We start from the raw sequence: 22,993 nt of genomic DNA on the forward strand, positions 1-22,993 counted from the left end.
TGTCTTCTGCTTGATGATTTTTCTCAGAACATTGTTCCCGACACTTAGAATGATAGTGGATCTGGCTTTTCCTCTCTTTTCTTTTAGGACAGCGTCTTCTGGTTTAACTGCAGTCGACTTAGCTACAGGAGTTACTTTATCACCAGTTTCTGCGGTTGATTCAGCAACCTCTGTATCTTTTGCAACGTCTTCTTCACCAAGACCGTCCAATAGACCCATCATCTCCAAGTGTGCCAACAGCTTCTCTTTCCACAGGATATAGTCACCTTCTCCATCGAACTTCTCCACCTCAACCCTGCCCGAAGACATCTTGTGAGGCTCTCCTTGCCCCTAGGTTGAAGAACCCGGTGCTCTGATACCAAACTGTGAGGATTTAAGAACACTTAGTGAGATCTTAAATCTTGTAACTCAGGATTAGCTCTCTCAACTCTCTTGTTCTATTCTCTTGTTTGTAAGTAAAAGCTTGAAAAAAAGACAGTAAAGAACACACAGCAAATTTATCCAGTTCACGACCCAGAATAGGTCACTACGTCTGGCCGAGAGGTTCTCGGAAATCCACTAAGACTTTGCTCAAGCTTGAGCCTTTAGGGTTCTTTACAACTTTTCTCTCTCTCTTACAAACTTATTCACCTCACCTCTCTTATCTACAAGATACAGTCCAACTCTTTTATAGGCTCAAAGAGAAGGATCTAGACTCACCCGACAAATTGTGCTTGGCTCTTACACAAGTCAGGTGAAGCAGCTTCAATCACGGTCCTGATTTGAAGCAATCTTGTAGGCAGCTTGACTGGTGAACCCATCGCGTGCTCTGTTTCTGCAGCTCGTACGGGCTCGACAATGTGATGTCACTGAGAGAGACGACCCAAAGAGATATCAATCGTTCCTCTGATCTTGTTCATAAAGTGAACCTTCTACTCTATCTAGAAACTATTATCTCTTCTTATTTTCCCTTTTCTTTTTTTGAACCCTCTATACCACCTGGAGTCTCTTCATGACTTCGTGAATTTAGACCAACAATCCACATATTTGTTATTAAAAATACAAAGGGACTAATAAGCATTTATATATGTATATATACATATATATATATATATATATATATATCAAGTATTAAGGTTTAAGCTTTCTTTAACTTAGGCTACGGAGGGAAAAGCAGAAGGAAGGAAACGGCAGGAACTGCACACCATGGTGCCAAGGCAGTTCATGGACCTCGGGCCGTCTTCTGGTGCGACGGAGCATGAGGCTGAAGTGTCATCTGAAGAGAGGACAATGATTCATTCGGGTTCTCCTCCTTCGCTTCTAGAAAGCTCCAATCTCCGAGAGAATGGAAAGAGGTTGCTTGGCAGAGAAGAAAGCCCAGAGGAATCCGAGTCTAACGCCTGGGGAAACCCTAACAAAGTCCCCAAACATAACTCATCCTCTAGCAACAACAATAACAACGGAAATGGAAACGTTATTGATCAGTCGGCCGCAGAAGCCACCATGCGAAAAGCCCGTGTCTCAGTTCGCGCCAGATCTGAAGCTCCGATGGTAATCCTAACTCCCACTAATGGTAGCTAGGCAGAAGCTTATATTCGATCGTAAACTCAATGATAAAATATGAATGTGGTTAACTTGTTATATAGATAAGCGATGGATGTCAATGGAGAAAGTATGGACAAAAAATGGCGAAAGGAAACCCGTGTCCGCGAGCTTATTATCGCTGCACAATGGCCGGTGCCTGTCCTGTTCGTAAGCAAGTACGTAGCTTTTACATTTTATGTCGGCAACAAACATAAAAGAATAAAAGATCTAATATATAAGTTGCATTTGAAACAAACGAAGACTTGACCAATGATGTCTTAATTAACAGGTGCAACGATGCGCAGAGGACAGATCTATTCTCATAACCACCTATGAAGGAAACCACAACCATCCACTCCCACCAGCCGCAATGGCCATGGCCTCAACAACCACCGCAGCGGCAAGCATGCTTCTTTCAGGCTCAATGTCGAGCCAAGACGGTTTAATGAACCCAACAAACCTCCTAGCTCGAGCCATCTTACCTTGCTCCTCAAGCATGGCTACAATCTCAGCCTCCGCACCATTCCCAACCATCACATTGGACCTCACCAATTCACCAAACGGTAACAACCCCAATATGACCACTAATAACCCGTTGATGCAGTTCGCTCAACGGCCCGGTTTCAACCCGGCAGTTTTGCCTCAAGTGGTCGGTCAAGCTTTGTACTATAACCAACAACAGTCCAAGTTTTCAGGTTTACAGTTACCGGCTCAGCCGCTGCAGATCCCGGCCACTTCCTCGGTGTCCGAGAGCGTTAGTGCCGCCAGTGCAGCGATTGCCTCTGATCCAAACTTTGCAGCGGCTCTAGCAGCAGCAATTACGTCCATTATGAACGGTTCCAGTCATCAGAACAATAACACCAATAATAATAATAATGTGGCTACGAGCAACGGTGACAATAGGCAATAAGAGTTGCATTTTGATTATCAAGTTTATTTTTTCGTACTTTGTTTAGAGCTTTGGATGTGTAATTATACTTTTTTTGTTTTTTTAGCTTTTTGTCGTGAACAACAACGGTCTTAAGAACATGTTTTTTTTTCTCTGTTCTTCATGTAAGATTAAATTTGAAATTAAACATCTCTTCAAAATATATTTTTCTTCAATATAAACTCCCATATGTATTTTCTTTTATATACTGTATGTATTACTTTCTTATATACTAATTTAACATTGAGTCTTAATAAAGTATTGCTATAGTTAGGAATTTTAGATTAAAGAAGAAAAATGAAAACAAATTAGGCATATCAATAAACATGGTAAACCATGAAATGAGAAAGCTATTTTCGGAACAATTAGTTACCTATAAACATGTTTGGTAAACCATGAAAGTAAAAAAGCTATTTTCTCTCAAGCTACAATACTTCGCCGCTAAGGTCTACTTTTCTCTCAGCCGCTCATAAAGCTACGTACGTCAGATGGCCTCCCCACCGGCTCCGGATCCCGCCGTCTCCATCTACACCACCGCAGTCCATCGGTCATGTCCAAAAAGAAATCGCCATTGCTGGTCTAACCTTCCTCCAGATCTTCTTCAAATTGTTTTTGAACGTCTTGGCTTTACCGATTTCAAACGAGCTAAATCCGTTTGTACATCTTGGGAATCCGCTTCGAGAAAATCTCAGCCTAAGAATCAGATCCCTTGGCTGATTCTCTTCCCCAAGGATAACAATTACGGTCTTTTGTTCAATCCTGAAGAACAAGGAAAGCTTTACAAAACTCAAGACCTTGGCGACGACTTTGCAAAGAGTTTTTGTGTTGGGGCTTATAGAAGTTGGCTTTTGATGCTAGACCCTCGATATAGAGATCTTGCTAACCCTCTATATAACCTTTATATTTTAGATCTTTTGACCCGCAAGAGAATCACTTTACCAACTTTAGAATCAGAATTTGGTCTCACCCCTCCAGTGTTTTGGGTAGAGGAAAAAACAAAAGACTACTTAGTTATAGGGATGTTCGATGAGGAAAATGTAGTTTCTTTCAAGAAAGGAGATAACTCGTGGAAACAGGTTCATGAGTTGTCAGGCATTGGAGAGTGTTTTAACATATGGTATACAAAGATCACAAGCTTTATTGCCTCGGCTATTGTAAACTCAAGATTTTTGATTTCTCTAGAGATATACCAGTAAAAGTTTTCAAAATCAGCGTACGTGGATACATACAAATATTGTTGAGATGTCCTGGAAGAATGCCCCAAAATATCCCTTTGACTCGTATGAAGAATAATGTGGTTGTCACATTAAGTGGAGATGTCTTAATTGTTACCAGCATACGTCAGGGTGGGTCCAAAATATGGAACTTTGAAATCTACAAGATGGATTCTTCCAAAAGGGAACAAGTGGGAGCAAACTTTTTCTATATGTAATGAGGCAATTCTTTGGATTTAGGTATTACAGTCACTACAAAAAAACAACCGATTTGCGATGGAAAAATTTATCGCAAGTTCCTCGCAAATCAACAATCACAAGGGATTTACGAGAAACAACGATTCTTCGCAAATCGCGTCTCGGAAATTAAATATATCGTAAATCCCTCGCAATTTTTGCGAGGAACTTTTTCCCTCGCAAACGCCTCGCAAATTGCGAGGACCACACTCCTCGCACATCCCTAGCTGTTTGCGAGACACCTCCTGACTCGCAAATCTGAAGCAATTTGCGAGGAATAAAATCCATCGCAAATACGTTGCAAGATTCAACCCTCGCAAATTTTAAAATGAAATATAGGTTTGCAAATTCTAGATTAAATTGAAATTAATCTCGAATTAGGAATATAATGAATTCGGAATGAAAATTGAATTGAAAATATATTAAAATTAAATTGAAATTAAAATGAAAATTAGGAATAGAAGATATAAAAATTAAAATTAAAGTTAACTTGTCTTGACAAAAAATTTACATTACAAAACATAGTCTTTAATTAAGAAAATTCAAAGAGATAATAAAAGGAAGAGTAATTAAAAAGATTGAGAGAGAGAGGTGATGTTTCTGGTTCCAGTTCCGCTACCGGCATTGGTTTCTGTTCCATCGGTGTTGCCCTCTTCTCCGGCTACTGGGTTGGCTTCTGGGTTGTTCATTGTCGGGTTTCGAAACTTTGCAGCAAACTCAGGATCTTTTTCAGCGAGATAGTCGAAATAAGCATCATAGCTATGCATCCTTTGTGCACTCTCTTGGATTTGACTCGCTTGAGTCTGAATGCATTCCTCAGCAGCAGCTAGTTTCTGAGCCAAAATGACCGGATCATTAGCTGGAGACACAGGCGGCGGTGGACAGCTACTTGAAGAAGACGCTTCAAATTGCATTGAACCAACCCCGAAAATCCTGTTTTTTTTCTTAGGAGCAACCTAAGAACAAAACAAAAAATGAACTTGTAAGTTAAAAAAATGAACTTGTAAGTTAAACATAAGAAAGAGAGACACAACTATCCAATGAAAATTTAACCAAGCAGAAGAAGTACTCTACATTACTATACGATTGGCAAACCAAGCAGAAGCAGTACTAAACATTACTATATGATTGCATCTATACAAAGTATATAAAGTTTACAAAACTTACCGATGTGTAAATTTTATTTTTAATATGAATGGGCACCCCAGCACTCTCTCCATTGTCCCCTGTACAAAGCTCAGATTCCAACTCTTGAATCTTGGATGACACCTCGTTGAACAGAGACTCGGACTTTCCATCCGTAAATGACCCATCGGGCTTTCGATGTGTGTCTTCTAAGATCAGTAGAAAGTCAGGAGTTAACTGACCGGTCCGCTCAGACTGAAATTAGAGAAAAAGAGAATTGATTAGCCAAATAATAATTGTGTATAAGGTAAAAGAAGGCCTAATTTAAATAACTACACTTACATGTTTCCGAGCACGAGCTTTAAAAGAAGTTTGGCCTGAGCGGTGCTTATATATTCCGGTACCTTCTGGGTCATGATATCGAGCATTACGGCTGTTGATGCTCTTGATTTCGGATTTGGGATCAAGCCAATACTGAACCAGACCTTCCCATACTTGAGGATCAATCCACCGTGGCTTTGCCTCATCACCTTTTCGCTTCCACTTTAGCTTCCACCTCGACACTTGATCACACATCCTCTCCTTCAACTTGGCTTCAAACTCCTGCCTTATTCTCTCATTAATGGCTCGGTCCCAATTATATGTTTGCTTCCAAGAAAAAAAGTATATTAGTCTCAATCAACCACAAAAAAAAAGTATATGTAAAACTTGAAAACAAAAAAATGACTTACCGCAAAAGTTTCATACCAACGGTCAACCACTGCACTTGGCGTTTGTGTCCAATTGGCATGGGGCTCTTTGAAATCTCTTTCAAAGATGCTTCGTACAGTAGAAGCAACAGCAGGATCTTGATCAAACCTTCAAACATAAAGAGAAACAAAGAATATGAATCAACCTTAGAATTCAAAAATGAAATTAAAAACATTAGAATTCTAATATGAAATCAAAAACATTACCAGAGAGTTCCTTGAGGTCGGCGCGGATCTAGCCTCGTTAAACCTGCACGCCCAGGACTATCGAGCAACTCTTCCAGAGTTAGACTGTTCAGTCGGGCAGAAGCTCCAGTAGAAGTCGAATGAGCAGGTGGAGACGTACCAATCTCTGGATCTGCATTAGTAGAGGGTGGTTGATGAGAGGGCCGTGGTTGTTGAGAGGGCAGTGGTTGTTGAGAGGACAGTGGTTGCGACGTTGAACGATGGTTATTTTGGACCGTCGCTGTTTTCTGAGAACCGGCGGAACCCCGACTACGGTTTGAACTGGTGGGTTCGGGTACACGTTGATTAGTGAGAAATCTTGTGTAATCATTACCATGAAACATCTACAATAAAAATCAAAGTAAAATTAGTCAGAAAAATCAAAGTAACATTTGAAATTGAACAAGTAAAATTCAAACAGTTCAAATTAAACAATTAAAATTAAACAACTAAACAACTGAACTAAAATTAGGGTTTGGGAACTACCTTGACGGAGAAGTGGAGAAGACAGAGAAGGAGATCGGGAAATCGGGAAAGCCGGAAAAGATTGAAACAGAGCCTAAATAGAAATCTCTTTACGGAGAAGACGGAGAAGACAGAGACGAAGTAGATTGAAACAGAGATTTGAGGGAGAAGGTTTGAGAGAGGGTTTGTGCGTCTAGGGTTTGTGCGTCTAGGGTTTGAGAGAGAGAGAGTTTGAGCTTCGCTCAAACCGAGTATGGATTGTATATATAGATATTTTGTAACCTCTCAAATCCCTCGCAGATATTGCGATGGACTAACTCCGGTCCCTCACAAATCACTCGCAACAAGCCGACAAACTGACCAATAATAATACGCCAAACTTTGCGAGAGATTAGCGAGGAATCATCGCACATCCCTCGCAAACGTGTCGCAGGAGGCCGACAAACTAACCAATTAAAATGCACCAGTTTTGCGAGGGATTAGCGAGAACTCCTCGCACTTTCCTCGCAAATCTATTTAACCAAATTCAGAAATTAAGGATTAAATTTTTCATAAACTCAAGAACATGCAAAGAGAAAAAGTAAGTAATAGTCATGACATCTCCTAATACAATTTACTCAATCAAAAGCTCAAAAAAAATCCCTAAACATATATATCTTATAAACCCTATACCCTAAACAACACTTACCAACCCTATACCCTAAACAACATTTATCAATAACCAATCAAAAGTTTCTTGTCTCTTGATGTTGGTTAGTGATGCTCTCCTTTAGTTTGAAAATGTTAATGATGATCACTAACCATATTAACATGTTAATTAAAATGAATAAATACATTTGCGAGGGAACCGTGAGGCAGTAGCGATGGATTAGCGAGAACTCCTCGCTAATCTCTCGTAAATTGCGAGGGATTCGCTAGCGCGCATACCAAATCCCTCGCAGGTCCCTCGCAAATCTATTTAACCAAATTCATAAACTAAGGATTAAATTTTTCATAAACTCAACAACATGCAAAGAGAAAAAGTAAGTAATAGTCATCACATCTCCTCATACAATTAACTCAATCAAAAGCTCAAAAGAAATCCCTAAACATATATATCTTATAAACCCTATACCCTAAACAACACTTATCAACCCTATACCCTAAACAACATTTATCAACCCTATACCCTAAACAACATTTATCAATAACCAATCAAAAATTTCTTGTCTCTTGATGTTGGTTAGTGATGCTCTCCTTTAGTTTGAAAATGTTAATGATCATTACTAACCTTATTAACATGTTAATTAAAATGAATAAATACATCTGCGAGGGAATTGTGAGGTAGTAGTGAGGGCTTAGCGAGAGATCTGCAAGGACAAGTAAGAAATCCAACGCAAATCTCTCGCAATTTAGAAATTCTTTATAAAAAACAACAAAAAGTACAATTATTCAATCAAACCCATTACATTATCATCATTAGAATCAAACCCATTACATTATCATCATTAGAATCTTCTCCATCATCGGACTCTTCGAATTCGTCTAACATCATCATCTGGAAGAAGTCATCGCTAATCCGTCGCAATATTGCGAGGGATTTGCGAGGAAGTTTCTCGGAGTCGCAAATCTGTATTAACTCCTTCGCAAATTTGCGAGAGATTTATCCGTCGCAAATTTTGCGAGAGAATTGCAAGTGCTCTCGTGTTTCTAGCAATTGACTCGCAAAGTCGTCGCAAATTTGCGAAGGCGTAGTGCCATCGCAGATTTCCGTCGCAAATCAACTGTTTTCTTGTAGTGAGTGCTTGCTGAGGACATTGGAGGATCACCTAATTTCTTGTAGGACCGTTTATTCAATAAATTGTTATTTTTATTTTTTTGTTAAATAAAAGATATTTTAGGCCAATGTTCATACAACCTCTAGGTCCGGACCAGACTTATAAACAAGTTTGGTTTCTACCATTATGTTATGTCGTATAAGAAGAGTTGGCTTCTGAGTCGTGTAATGCTGAATTTTACTATAGTGACTTACCATCTGCCTTCATTTGAAATCTAATGATCTCAAATATATATCTTATATTATAACAGAAGATTTTTTCTAACTATGCTTAAAAATGTGACATTTGGCACTCTATTTTTGTGACACATGTCATTCTCGTTAATTTTAAATTTAGCATTCTTATGTGGTGTATAGTTTGTTAAAAAAAATATAATTGTTGTATAGTTTGCTTTTAGATTTTTTTTCAACATTGTTACAAAAATATATTCCTTCCATTTTTTAGTTTTAGCACCTAATATATTTTATAATGAAATCATACACCATATAACCTAAAAAAGAAATACTGATAGCTAAAAAATATAAACAAACTGAAACCAAATAAAAATAGAAAATGGTTTCATAATTTTAAAGTAAAAACTGAAACCAAATTAATTTATTGATAGAAGAAAAACATAATTATATTAAATTTGACACACTTTTATTTTCATGAATTTTATAAAAAATTAGTTAGACTTAGAGTATAAGATATTTGTTTGTGATATCGTTTCAATAAATTATTTTACAATTGACTTATCATATTTTAAAATTATTTGTTGTTAACTATTACTTTTATATATGAAAATAAAATTAATATATAAGACAACATAATTTATCTATCAAAGTAAGGTCTTACACCTTTTTTTCTTAGAATACTTATCAGTTTTTTTTTCCAAAAAAAAACCTAACTATAAATAAATTAATTTATCTTAATTATTTAACGAACATAAAAAAAAACAAATTAACTTTGCTGTAACTAATTGCCCTATTACTATAAAATGGTTTCATACATTTTAAAGTAAAAACTGAAACCAAATTAATTTATGATAGACTAATTTAAATATATAAAAGAGTTTCTAATATATAAAAAACTCACATTATATTCAATAATCATATATTTTGTATTAAAGACACAACTCAAATTTGTATTTAATAGTAATTTATAAGTTACAGTTTGATTGTCTTTAAAACATATGTACTAAAAAGAACATAATGGCATCATAACATAGTTGACACACTTTTCACACACTTTTCTTTAAAACTGATTAAACTTATAGTATAAGATGTTTGTTTTGTGATATCGTTTTAATAAATTATTTTAAAATTGACTTATCATATATTAAAATATATTTTTTTAAATATTACTTTTAGATGGTGACAAGAAAATTAATATATAGGACAACATAAAATTATCTATCAAAATAATTAAGTAAGAACTTATATTTTTCTTTCTACACTACTTATCAGTTTTTTATTTTCGAAAAAAGAAAAAAATATAAAAAAATATAATTTATTTTAACTATTTAACGAAAGTACCATATATAGTTGACTTTGCTATAAGTAATGGTCTTATTTTTATAGTAACATACTTTTTAAATAATTTCAACAATATATTGTAATAAAAAATATTTAGTAATATATACTTTAACTTTCCTCTTTTTCATGACCCTTCTATCAAACACTATATAACGTATATATATTATAAATTTTAGTTGAATCGTAGTATTATGAATATTATTTTTTAAGACATATATTAACAATTACATCTGTACATTTCATATATAATTGAATAGAAACTTTATTTTATATTACAAGTTAATAATGCATACATAAACCACTCATCGCGTGGGCTACTTTCTAGTATATATATATATATATATATATATATTACTTTTTACACTTATAAAGAAAAGATACACAAATCCAACATAATATGTTTAGGGAATTAAAAAAAAAATACAAAAAAACATTGAGGCTTCAATTGGTGACCAAAATTTAGGAAAAGAATGAGGAGGAATATCACATTCCTCTCTATTCCACAATTTTTTTACCATTTGAAAGTAATGTTTTTTCCCCTACATTCATCTACATTCTTCAAAATATAAGGAACAATAAAACAAAAATGTTCCTCCCCAAAATTGATGAGGAACAAATGGAACAAAAAAAAGAACAAATATTCAAATTCGTTTTTTATTTTAAAATAAATAAAAAAATATGTTTATTAATAAAATTTCAATTTTGTAATATAAAAACTTTCATATTTTCACAATGTATTGACAAAAAAAAATATTTTTGATAGGAATTTTATGCTAAACTAATCTTAAGGCTCTATTTGAAAAATTTATTATATATATATTAGAATAATATTAGTATTACAATTGAAATTAAATTTATTTAATATTTAATATATTTTAAAAATATTTTTATTGTTTGGTTACCATTTACTATTTTGTTCATTCTCTGCAGATTTTCCTTTCATTCCTCAAAAACTGTTTATTCCATTCCGTATTGTTTTTTTTATTCCTTTTTTTTTTTGTTTTTCTAATGGTTACCAGTAGGAGCCTGAAATTATACAAACAGAGTTGAGATCAGTCATGTTTGTTTGAAACTTGGCACAAACCATCGTGCATTAGATGATTGAATGGACGAACAAATAGGTTGATGTGGTCTTTCAACCTCATTTGTGTCCAAATTAAAGATTAATATATCTTTTTCACTCCAATCACGGTCATGATCAGAACGATAGCCACTGAAATATATTGAGTTTTTATTGATTCCTTTGGTGGTGCTGGCACGCACGGTGATACGTTGATCGAAAAGTATTGCCTCGTCTCCCAAGCAAGTTAGTTTCTCCCACTTAGTATTTGAAGAATTAATCTTGTAGATACGGAAGGACCAAACATCAGAATCACTTTGAATAATGCTTTTAACTCGGAGGGGTTCTCCAGTCAGCGTGACTACTAGATGTTCTTCCTTAATATTCCACACATCACCAAGCTCTCGATGGCGTGGCATTCCCTTAACTCTCCACACATGCATCATAGTTAACTTTCGTTTTAAAGATTTTTCGCGGAATATTTCTAGAGAAGTCCAAGATTTTGACATCACGAGAGTAGCTATATAAGTAGATCATATGATCTTTGTATATCAGATCATAAACTATTGTGTCAAGTTTACAAGACTTAACAAGTTTCCAAAGCTTATCTTCTTTTCTGGAATAAACCATATATCCGTATCTCGAGTAACGAATAGACCATATTTTATATAATAAGACAAGACAAGATTTTCCTTAACTTTACCTAACAATGTGACATTTGGCACTATATTTTTCTGACACATATCTCCCTCATTAATTTTGAATTTAACATTCTATTTTTTTATTTGATTTATTTGGATCTTAGATGGTGTATAGTTTGTTAAAAAGATAATTATTGTATAGTTTGCTTTTTGAATTTTTTTCAACATTGTTACAAAAATATATTCCTTCCATTTTTTAGTTTTAGCATCTAATAATATATTTCATAATGAAATTATACACCATAAAACCTAGAAAAAAAACCCTGATCAACCCAACTAAAAAATATAAACAAATTGAAACCAAGTAAAAATAGAAAATAGTTTCATACTTTTAAAGTAAAAACTGAATCCAAGTTAATTTATGATAGACTAATTTAAAAATATAGAAGATTTACTAAAACATATATATATATATCACATTATATTCAATAAAAATATATAATGTATTGAAGACACAATTAAAATTTGTATTTAATAATATTCTATAGGTTACAGTTTGACTGTCTTTAAAACAGATATACTAAAAAAATGGTAACATAACATTATTGTTTTATCTCCTCCATGAAATAACAGAAAACAATAGTTTCAAATTAATTTGTTGTTAATTATACTATTATTTTTCAAATGATTAGAAATAGAGACAATTTATAGAAGAAAAACAAATTTCTATTAAATTTGACACACTGGATGAAAAAAAAAACATTTGACACACTTTTATTTTTATGAATTTTATAAAAAAATAGTTAGACTTAGAGTATGAGATATTTGTTTATTGATATTGTTTCAATAAATTATTTAAAATTGACTTATCCTATTATAAAATTATTTGTCGTAAACTATTACTTTTATATATGAAAAGAAAATTAATATATAAGACAACATAATCTATCTATCAAAATAATGTCTTACATTTTTTTTCTTAGAATGCTTATCAGTTTTTTTTTCAAAAAAACCAAACTATAAATAAATAAATTTATCTTAATTATTTAACGAACATACAAAATTTAATTAACTTTGGTGTAACTAATTGTCCTATTACTATAAAATGGTTTCATACATTTTGTAATATCCGCGAACCAAAATGTTTATTTTGGAAATGAGTGTCGATCGAGAGCCTTTACGTTTCTAACTAATCTTACATTTTTCTTTCTAGATTACTTATTAGTTTTTTATCAAAATAATGAAGTAAGACAACATAAAATTATCTATCAAATTAACTATTTAACGAAAATACCATATATAGTTGATTTTGCTACAAGTAATGGTCTTAAACATATTGTTTAAATAATTTCAACAATATATTGTAATCAGAAATATTTAGTAATATGTACTTTTAACTTTTCTCTTTTTCATGACCCTTCTATGAAACATTATATAACATATATAAATTATAAATTGTAGTTGAACCGTAATATTATGAATATTATTTTTTAAGACATATATTAACAATTACATCTACACATTTCATATATAATTGAATAAAAATTTCAATTTATATTTCAAGTTAATAATGCATACATTAACCACGCATCGCGTGGGCTACTTTCTAGTAACCACATAATCTTTGGTTTTTTCGTCTATCCATAACGAAGGGTGGTAAATATCAATGTGTTTATGAGGATCTCCAATATATCCGCCATCAATTTTTATACGAAACATATCATCTATGATTCGTTCAATCTTTATCCTACCAAATTGAGACTCTACATACGGAAGATCAATCTTCTCGCGGGTGAGTAGATTCATAATGTAGAGATTAAGCAAAAGACAATAATCTTTACCTTTTTTCTGGAAATAGAATCAGCCAAGGATTTTGATTGTTTGGTGTTGATTGTCTTGAAGCACATAACCGAGATGGACATGCTGATTTAGCTTGTTCTGCAAATCCAAGACATTTGAATACCTTGTTCATGATATTTGAAGAAAGTTAGGACCAGCCTGATCCAGTTGAGACTTGAGAAGGAGTATTCATCATACAGTTTTTGAGTGTGTCTATTATAAAAAAATAGCTCACATAAGTTTTAATCAAAAAATGATTATTGTCTGGCTAATATAGTACATTAGAAACTAGAGAAGCTCCATCTTTTTAATAACCAAAATAATTTTTAAAAAGAAAGCTCACCCTACTCCAATCTAAAAAGAGACATGAATCTCACAATATATATTTTTTAAAACAAATGGATACATTTCTATATGAGATATATGGTGTATATAGTACTTTTTAATTTTCGATATATAGATTTATATTTGAATATCTTATATAATAAGATAATGTTTTCTCCTAACTTTGCATAACACGATGACATTTAGCCGCATATATTTTCGACACATGTCTTCACTTCTCAATTATTAAATTCTTTTAATTCATTTTTTTAAAATTACATACATTATTTTTCATATTCACTAAGTTTAAATGATATTTTCTGTACTAAAAATATATATTATATATGCAATGTCCTTTTAGTAATTATATATAGATATCATTTATCAATATTTTATATAATTATCATAACATTATAATTTCACATAGGTATTATTATCAATATTTTATATAATTCCCATAACATTATAATTTTGAAATAAGAAGGAATTAAATATTAATATTATAATTTTGGAAAAAATATATTTCAAATAATTAAAGATTTAAATATTAATATCATAATTTTGGAACAATATAATGTGTTAGTTATTAAACTCTTTACTAATTTCAAGCTATACAATTATTATAATATTATATTAATTATTTGTTGACAAAAAAATCATAATATTTGTTTCACAGTTTTTTGTGCTAAAATAATTTAAAGATATAAAACAATATGATATTTTATTTTTCTTTAATAGTAATCATTAACACTCATTAACACAATTTATTGCATATTAATTATTTAAAATGTAACTCCCATGATGTTTGAAAAAATTTAGAAACAAATATTTCATCATATGAATAACCTTTAATGTATTAACTGCAATACAATTTGTGTTTTACAAAAAAAAAAAAACACAAAAACAAAGACAAAACCTATTGTATATTTATTCTTTGAAATTTAACAATAACTCCCATGATGTTTGACCAAAAAACTCATACTACTACAAATTTATCTATAAATAGCTAGACAAAGTCTTCATCAAATATCATATTCTACCTCTCTTATAATTTTCTACATTTTGTAATATTTAAATTTTTTCTTTATGTGACATTTGTAGGTTTTGAAATAAATAAGTTGAGTCAAAATTTTGTAGCATATATAGAAGTGAACATGTGAAATGTGGTTATTCATTAGAAAGATTTAGATGAAGAAGGTCTTAAGCACAAAACGCATTCTCACTTGTAAATGTTGTTTCAAATGCCTATTTTGTATATCAATATTGTAATTTGTTTTTCTTTTGATCTATTTGATATTTTTTTAGTATAAAAATTATAGTTTTGGATCATTATTCATAAACCCTAATAGATTTTATATCTTAGTCACAATATTTATGCTACTTATTACCCATGCTATATTTTATAAAAGTGTGTTCGTATGTATTACCCATGAAAATGAGTTTAAACAAATATTAACTGTTTTAAATACTATTACTTTAAATTTATTCATTAGCGTTACAACTGTGTTTGTATGTATTTATTAACTTTCTTCCGATAACCATTTCCATGGTTCTTTATTTTATTTATAGGTTATGACTTCAGATGAGAAAGATTTTGCGATAGTTTAGGGTTTAGGATCGGAGAAGATTTGGATGTCTAAGTGATATATATCTCATTAATGGGTTTCCAAAACCATGTGATTCTTCCAAATTCAGTTTTTATTTTCTTCCATGATCGATTGTTGATGATGTGATGATAGTTCTTACCTGCAAGCAGAGCAAGACAATGAGATTTGACTATGTGTGCAAGTCGAAAGATCCAAAGATCACCCTAAACTAATCCCAATTGCATTAGTTATCTAATTAATAAAATTAATTACACAGAGAATAAAGGAAGAGGATTAGTTTCGGCTAAAGAAGAAGTTATTCAAAAAATTCAAACTATTGTCTCGTTCTTGGAAGTGTCTAGTTTTAGAAGATATTGATGTTTTATAGATTATGTTAAAAGCGGACAAACTAACACATAATGTCCATGCTCAGCCGCATTTTATTTTATACGTAATCAATGTTCTTTTTTCCAGCGTAAAAAATGTTTGTACGTCTTGATTGTGCATCAAAACATAAAGAACTCTATATATTATGGGACACAGACAAAATATTTTAAAGTAACCTTTCATATTAACAAAAAAAATTCAGTTTAATGCTTAACTAATTAATAGTAATTTATTTTAAGTGACTGAGAATATATGTTAAAATTATTATAAAGTTTCTCGGACATCGCACGAGTCTACTTCTAGTAAATAATAATTTATAAACACACAATAATGGAAATTGGTACTTGGAGAAACAAAAACCAGTATACTTGTACATTAGATATATATGCATATAGGAATTGTATAAATGTAAAAATAAAAATGTGGCCAATTTTTAAATATCTCTGAAATACATCTAATTTTGAATTAAAGATCTGTTATACTGTATGTCTAAATATGAACCGTATATACAAACCTCACTTTGCCAAATAAATAGGACGGTGGAACTGATGTTTTTATTGCCAAATGGTCAATAAAAAGTCAAAACTAATAGGTTTTTGAGCTAACAAAAAGTCAAAACTAATAAAAGAGGATTAAAACATAAGAACATTTCTAACCAAACGACCCAGTTAGTCATTGACGATTTTTGGTCCCACCGTTAAAACAACTTCCAAATTATGGTTCACTTGTTGCCTCCTTAGAATCAGTCTATTTTCTTGAAGGCAATAAAAACATCAGTTCCACATTTGTGTCACTTAGATTGGTTTTTTTCAAACGGTGGATCATGGAACATATACTATAGTATGTTTTAAATAACAAAATTGTGGGGCAATAACATTGCGTTTTCATCATCAAACTAAGAAAAATCCGATCGAACAATGAAACCTACTGTTTCCTTCAGAGCCTTTCTTGCGCGCCAATATAGACCATTAGGTATTTAGGTGTCTTATATTTATTATTAGGTGAGTGTCAACGTGTCTTATATTTCACGTTGACGTCCCATATCCAACTCCTCTGTGGCTTTTTTCAATATGCTTAAATCGGATATCTCTCGGATTTCTCCACCTAATTCTTCAAGTTTATATTTACTATATATTTTGTTTGAGTTGTAATTATCTATAGGGCTCTTTAATTAAAATTAAACATTTTCAATTCTAAAGAAAGCATTTTGACCCAAAAAAAAAAATTATAGACCAATTAACAACAGATAGAATGGGATTTTGTGAAATTAAAGAATCAATTAGTTGTACTACTCAATCAAGATTGTATATTCCTTAGAATAATTTCAAAAATTTTGGTTTGTCAAATTCCTAAACTAAAGTCGCCATGTAAATACCTGTTCTCTGTTTTTTTTTTTAGGGCAAAATAAATACCTGTTCTCATTGAACCCATTTTAAACAGAAAACAAAATTATTCTCATAGAGTTGATTTTTTTTTTTTGGTGAGATTCTCATAGAGTTGATTGATAGACGATATTTCGTTGTATTCAAGATTTATAATAGTATAATTCATTGAAATATTATTAGCAAACTATTAGAATTTAAAGATCAATGTGCTTTGATGATGAAATTTATTATTTCCATTACATTATCGATCTTCTACATATGATCATCGATATGTATCATAAATATTCATTAGTTTTAGTGAGAATCTAAACTGACTTAGCGAAGCCAATTTTCACCGTTGGTTCCAACTCGTAGTCAGTCATACACCGTGTGAACGGCACGCATGAATGACATGCAAAGTGTCCTACAACCAAAACGCCTCAAACAGTCAAAAATCATTCTTTTTTAAACGAAGAATAATGTGTAAAAATATTATTACATATGAAAAACTTACCAGTATTCATCTTTTGTCTCCACGAATCTACTTAAGCACTCATTTTTGTTCACCTTATATATATACTGCAAAACAGAAAAAAAAAAAAAAAGTAAGAATAAATTAACTAAACGGAGGAAAGAAAACGTCAAATCAACTTACATCACGACGACTGACTGAGAAACTCCTTCCAGCAATTGTAAAGGTTACATCAGGCAGCTTCTTATCATTTGAGCAATCTGGTGATAGTTTGGTACTATCATTGATGTCCTTGATCAATGATCATAGCCTATAAATGACAATAACATAAAACTTAATAAGTATTGATCATGTCAGAATTAATCTAATGACTTTTCTCTTTTACTGCTGGACCATGTTTGAATTCCCTGAGTCAATAAAAACTTGGCAGCCCCTTGAGCAAACATTGGTGTCTTTTGAACCGACTAATATGTTGCTCATTTGGAAGAAGTATTTCTTCCCAGTCGCCGTTATATAGGTATGTTGTCCCTTGAAACGGGATCGGTTTGTACCTCCAAACGTTATCTCCCCCCTGCTCTAAAGAGAGAAGGTCTTCCAAGCCAGATGAAGAATATTTTCTTCTTAACCTTACCTTGCCTTATCATCGACTCCCAAACAGAAAGAGTTCTTGTAGCAGAATCATGAGGATTTCCAAGTCCCAGTATACCATCAAAGGGCGCTTTCAGAAGTGGATCAGCCTTCTTGGTAGCAAGAGCCTCTGTAAAGTACTGATTGGTTATCGTAATTCCACCAACATTGACAGTCTCACTGCTTAGAACACCTTTGAGAGAACTTGTACCGTATTCGATGGCTACATTCTTTCCTGTTGTACACAAATCAATACAATAAAAGTAGGATGCGTTTCTCTCCAGTGTTGACACCTCAGCATTTTGGAGAATTCTGGAGCTGACACCTAAGTTAAAACAGGTAATCAATCAAATTATAAGAATTAATACAACTCAATTTTAATATCTAATAATATTCATATCTCCTTCTATGTCACTTTTTAAAGTCAATTTGCTGTATTTTAAAAAATAGTCCAAGCCCAACAGGCTAATAGCAAAATGCAATTACATAGGAATTTAATTGTGCTCATAATTAAAAGTCAAGTAAATAGCCCAAATCGTAGAAAAAGAAAATAGGTGAAGAAATGGTTGTCGTTCAATTACTCAGGAAACCGAGAAATTGTGAGACATCCAAAATTCAATCTCTACTTTTGATTAATTGTGAGAACTACGGTAAAGTTTGTTGTTTCTTTCCCTCCGCATCACTTACCATTTTCTACTCTAAATCTAAAATATTTTACCTTAACGGAGACAATAGAAAAGATTGGAATATTGGATGTTACTTTGTATTTTTCGGAGACACATTTTGAATCCGGTAAAAGATACAGTAAACCACACGGCTTCACATATTGGTATTATCTCTTGCAATAGAAAAATAATGAGAGGTAAGAGTATGAATGTCATGGGAAAGCTACACCAAGGAGATATAGTTAAAGTATACAAAAATTATCCTTAAAATAATTAAAATAAAACAGTAGAAAAAATATTCTCGCGGCGTAGCGCGGGCACGATCCTAGTCTTATATAATAAGAGAAGGTTTTCCTCAACTTTTTCTAAAAACATGATACCTCACACATGTTCTCATTCCACTTTAAAAACTTTTTTAACCACTCAACAGGCTTTTGACTTTGTAAAAGGCCCATTATTAGTCTACCTTAACTTTATTTATTGCCCTTACACAAATTAGTCAAAATACAGGCCCATCAAAATATATTGTCAGCACCTAAAACCACACGGCAAAAACGATGGCAGTTCACCTGATCTCATCTTCTCACTTCTTCACCATCGTACCAGTAGCCTTAGTGCTTTTGTACTCATCTTCCCACTTCGACGTTTCTTTCTCCATCGAGCCTTTGAGATTTCATTTCCGTTTATCAGCTACAGGCTAAAGAACGCTCAATTAGTCAAGCCGCTACACACAGGGGTCGACAAAGGGACCATCAATGTTTATCTTTCTAACAGGTTTGTTTCAAAATCCAGTTGGGTATCATCACTTCTTACGCTTCATTTCCATTAATTCTCAACGTATAAATTAGAGCAGCACACTACCCTTTCATTTTTTCCCACTATTACTTTTCTTTTCTCTTCTTTCTCGTGCACTTAAGAGTCAGAGAGACAACAATAATGCAGTTTTTCCAACTAAAGTAATTAATTAACATTAGACGTTCCCACCTTACATTCATGAAAATTTTATATACCAAAATTCATTTTCAAAATTATGCACATCAGCACATGGACAACATTGGGACTGTAGATATTAGATTCTTTTAGTTTGGCACTATGGATCACAAATCTGATAATTTCTTTAGCCAAAATTGCACTGTCATATAACTATGTGCATCATTTCCCCAAAATTATATACTTTCCAATCATTATGAACCGATACTAATTCAATATCCGTCATTCATATTTTTTTTTTGGAGGTTTATAACACTTTTTTTTTGGTGCACCAAGAGGTTTGCATTACTAAACTTAATTAATATATGATATAGAAAGTTCACAAAATCTATCTTCATGAGACAAATAAAAAAAGTTAGAAAACTAATTTTAGTGAAACAGAACGAAAAGATTGGGATTTGGGATTATGGATATATATTAAATTCCTCCTTAACGATTCTATGAACTTTCTACATCCTATATTAATCAGTAATGCAAGCAATGTTTAAGCAAGAGCGATTGCTTCAACAGAATGAAAACTATAGTCCTTGAGTTTTCATATTATATGAAAACTATTTAAGAGTATATAGTAAAAGAGAAGTAAGAAAAAAAAGTGAATGAAACTTTAACAGATATTGCTGCTAACTAACTTGCTATAGCCTATAGAATTGAAAGAGCAAAAATAAACGAAATAATTTGTATCCTTTTAATCAGATATGTACAGCAAGTCAAAGAATAAAAGAATCATTTATCACTTTATCTATACTCAAAACGTTTAAAATGGAATTCTATACATATTGCTATGTTAGGTTATATAACCTTCGTCCCTTCCCCATTTGCTATGTCAAAAGGATGCTGATGATTTATGTATAGCGTACCTTATCGAGACCCGAACCAAGTAATCTCTTCAAATAAGATCATCTTGTGATTAATGAGGACTCAAGAATAATAATCATATAAAACATTTACATCGACTAATATAAAAAAAGGTCAACAACGCTTCTAGAGTATCATCACCATTCCGATCCCCGAAGCACTTTTTTTTCCTCACTAAAATCTCAAAGAAATGTTAAGAAGCTGTATTCCCCCAAATTCCTTTAAAAAAAACTGAAAATTGTACATTCAACAAAAATTTCTATTAGATGTGAAGAACCGGTTATAGTGCTCGGTTATTTCTGATTCAATTAACATGGTGAACCAATTTCCAAGAAGAAACCATGTAAGAATATATGTAGATCAAAATGAAAACAAAAGGCCACAAAATTTTGTGATGTGAACTAAATTTGATGTGATTACAATATGATTTTTAAAAATATTATATGATTAATAAGTTTAATTTACTTTCCCACTTGCAAAATAAATTCTTATATGATAAGTTTAGATTAAAAAAAAAAAGTTATATGATAAGTTTAGTTTAAGGCACTAGACTCACTAAGTTATGAAATGAATATTGAATTAATCGCCTATAGTGACTTTGCCTTCATGTGAAATCCAATCATCCCATAAGACGAATGATTCATACAAAAATGAAACTATTAACAGAGTATAAATAATGTCCTTAACGTAATTAAACTTGGTAATCCAAATTTTTAGAAATTTTATTTTCGGACGATTTTCCCAAATTGTTAACTTCAAAATAAAAAGGTGATTTTCCCTATTTTCTCGAGACAAACAGAAAATTGTATACTATTCAATATATCATAGATAAAATGAAAACAAATGTTTAAAATTTATTAATCGACGAAAAAAAGAAACACATATTGTCCAAAATAACATGTTTATTGAATTCAAAGAAAAACACTGAAAAGATACAATAAAGCTGAAATCAGCCATGTTCATTTGAAATTTGGCACAAACCATCGGGCATCGCATAATTGAATGGAGGGAAAAATATGTTGATGTGGTCTTTCAACCTCGTGTGTGTCGAGATTGAAGATAAATATATGATTTTCACTCCGAGCAGAGTCATAAAAAGAACGATAGCCACTAAAGTATATTGAATTTCTATTGATATTTTTGTTGTCATTAGCAAGCACGGTGGTACCTTGATCTAAAAGTATTGCTTCATCTCCCAAACAAGTAATTTTCTCCCACTTAGCATTTGAAGAATCCATTTTGTAGATGCCAAATGTCCAAAGATGAGAATCACTCCTTAATATGCTCTTAACTACGAGGGGTTCTCCAGTCAACGTGACTACAAGATATGTTTCTTCCATCTTCCACACATCACCAAGCTGTGGGTAAACGCGGCGTGGGAGTCCCTTAGACATAACATAGTTAACTTCTGTTTCAAGAATTATTCGCGGAATATCTGTAGAAAAATCCAAGACTTTGACATCACGGGAGCCGGTATACAAATAAATCTTATGATCTTTGTATACCAAGTCAACAACAAATAAGCCCTCACTGCAGTAATGTTTCCAAAGATTATCTCCTTTTCTAGAATAAACTAGATATAGATAATGTCGGTAACGGAGAAACCATATAACCACGAAATCTTTGGTTTTTTCATCAATCCATAGTAGAGGAAATACAATATTTACGTGCTTTTCAGGATATCCAATATATTCGCCATCAATTTTTACATGGAACATATCATCTATGGTACGCTCAATCTCTAATTTACTAAACTTAGACTCCACAGACGGAAGATCAATTCTCTCACGGGTGAATAGATTCATAATGTAGAGATTATATCGAGGATCTCGCATAAAAAACCAACTACCACATGTAGCCAAACAATGACTATTTGAAAAGTTGTGAACGAGATCTTTAATTATATACTTCTTCTCTTTTTCCTCGGGGTTAAACAAAAGACAATAGTTTTTACCTTTCTCTGGAAAAATAATCAGCCAAGGGATTTGATTGCTTGGTGCTGATTGCCTTGAAGCATATAGCCAAGATTGACAAGTTGATTTAGCTCGCTGAAAATCTGCGAACCCAAGACGTTCAAAAACCATGTTCATCAGATCTGAAGGAAGCTCGGACCAGCTTGAGCCATCTAACATCTGAGAAGGAGAATCCATCCAACAGTCGTCTTTGAGTGTCTCCACTGAAAATAATTATTAATCAGAAGGAAGGAAAATTCTTCTCTCAGTAATAGAGACATGCATTAGAAACTCCCTTCTATTTAAATAACCAAAATGAACCCTAAAAAAGAAAGCCTACCCTATTCCTCTTAAAAGAGACATGTATCTTTTTTTTTTTTTTTTTTTTTTTTTT

At 32.3% G+C, this 22,993-nt stretch overlaps 3 protein-coding genes and 2 pseudogenes across 3 annotated transcripts in view; 2 read left to right on the plus strand and 3 right to left on the minus strand.

Moving 5' to 3' along the window:
• The window catches only part of LOC104718109 (probable WRKY transcription factor 31), a 9,467-nt gene extending 6,828 nt beyond the window's left edge, over nucleotides 1–2,639 (plus strand). The window contains exons 4-6 of the mRNA XM_010435785.2: nucleotides 1,138–1,530; nucleotides 1,626–1,739; nucleotides 1,853–2,639. Of these exons, the coding sequence (XP_010434087.1) occupies nucleotides 1,138–1,530; nucleotides 1,626–1,739; nucleotides 1,853–2,473 (1,128 nt within the window). The 3' untranslated portion in view covers nucleotides 2,474–2,639. The remainder of the gene's footprint in view (nucleotides 1–1,137; nucleotides 1,531–1,625; nucleotides 1,740–1,852) is intronic.
• LOC104720200 lies at nucleotides 2,980–3,923 on the plus strand (annotated as a pseudogene).
• LOC109126817 lies at nucleotides 10,894–13,510 on the minus strand (annotated as a pseudogene).
• LOC109126818 (procardosin-B-like) lies at nucleotides 17,414–19,460 on the minus strand. The gene is made up of 6 exons (XM_019230684.1): nucleotides 19,406–19,460; nucleotides 18,086–18,372; nucleotides 17,904–18,005; nucleotides 17,694–17,801; nucleotides 17,553–17,617; nucleotides 17,414–17,462 (listed from the first exon to the last, which is right to left on the minus strand). The coding sequence occupies exons 1-6, from the start codon at nucleotides 19,458–19,460 to the stop codon at nucleotides 17,414–17,416; spliced, it is 666 nt and encodes a 221-aa protein (XP_019086229.1).
• LOC104718111 (probable F-box protein At4g22060) lies at nucleotides 21,576–22,888 on the minus strand. The gene has a single exon (XM_010435788.2). It carries the CDS (start codon nucleotides 22,795–22,797, stop codon nucleotides 21,607–21,609), a length of 1,191 nt encoding a protein of 396 aa, XP_010434090.1. The 5' UTR covers nucleotides 22,798–22,888; the 3' UTR covers nucleotides 21,576–21,606.

This window comes from Camelina sativa, chromosome 10, assembly GCF_000633955.1.
Source record: "Camelina sativa cultivar DH55 chromosome 10, Cs, whole genome shotgun sequence".
Lineage (NCBI taxonomy): Eukaryota > Viridiplantae > Streptophyta > Magnoliopsida > Brassicales > Brassicaceae > Camelina > Camelina sativa.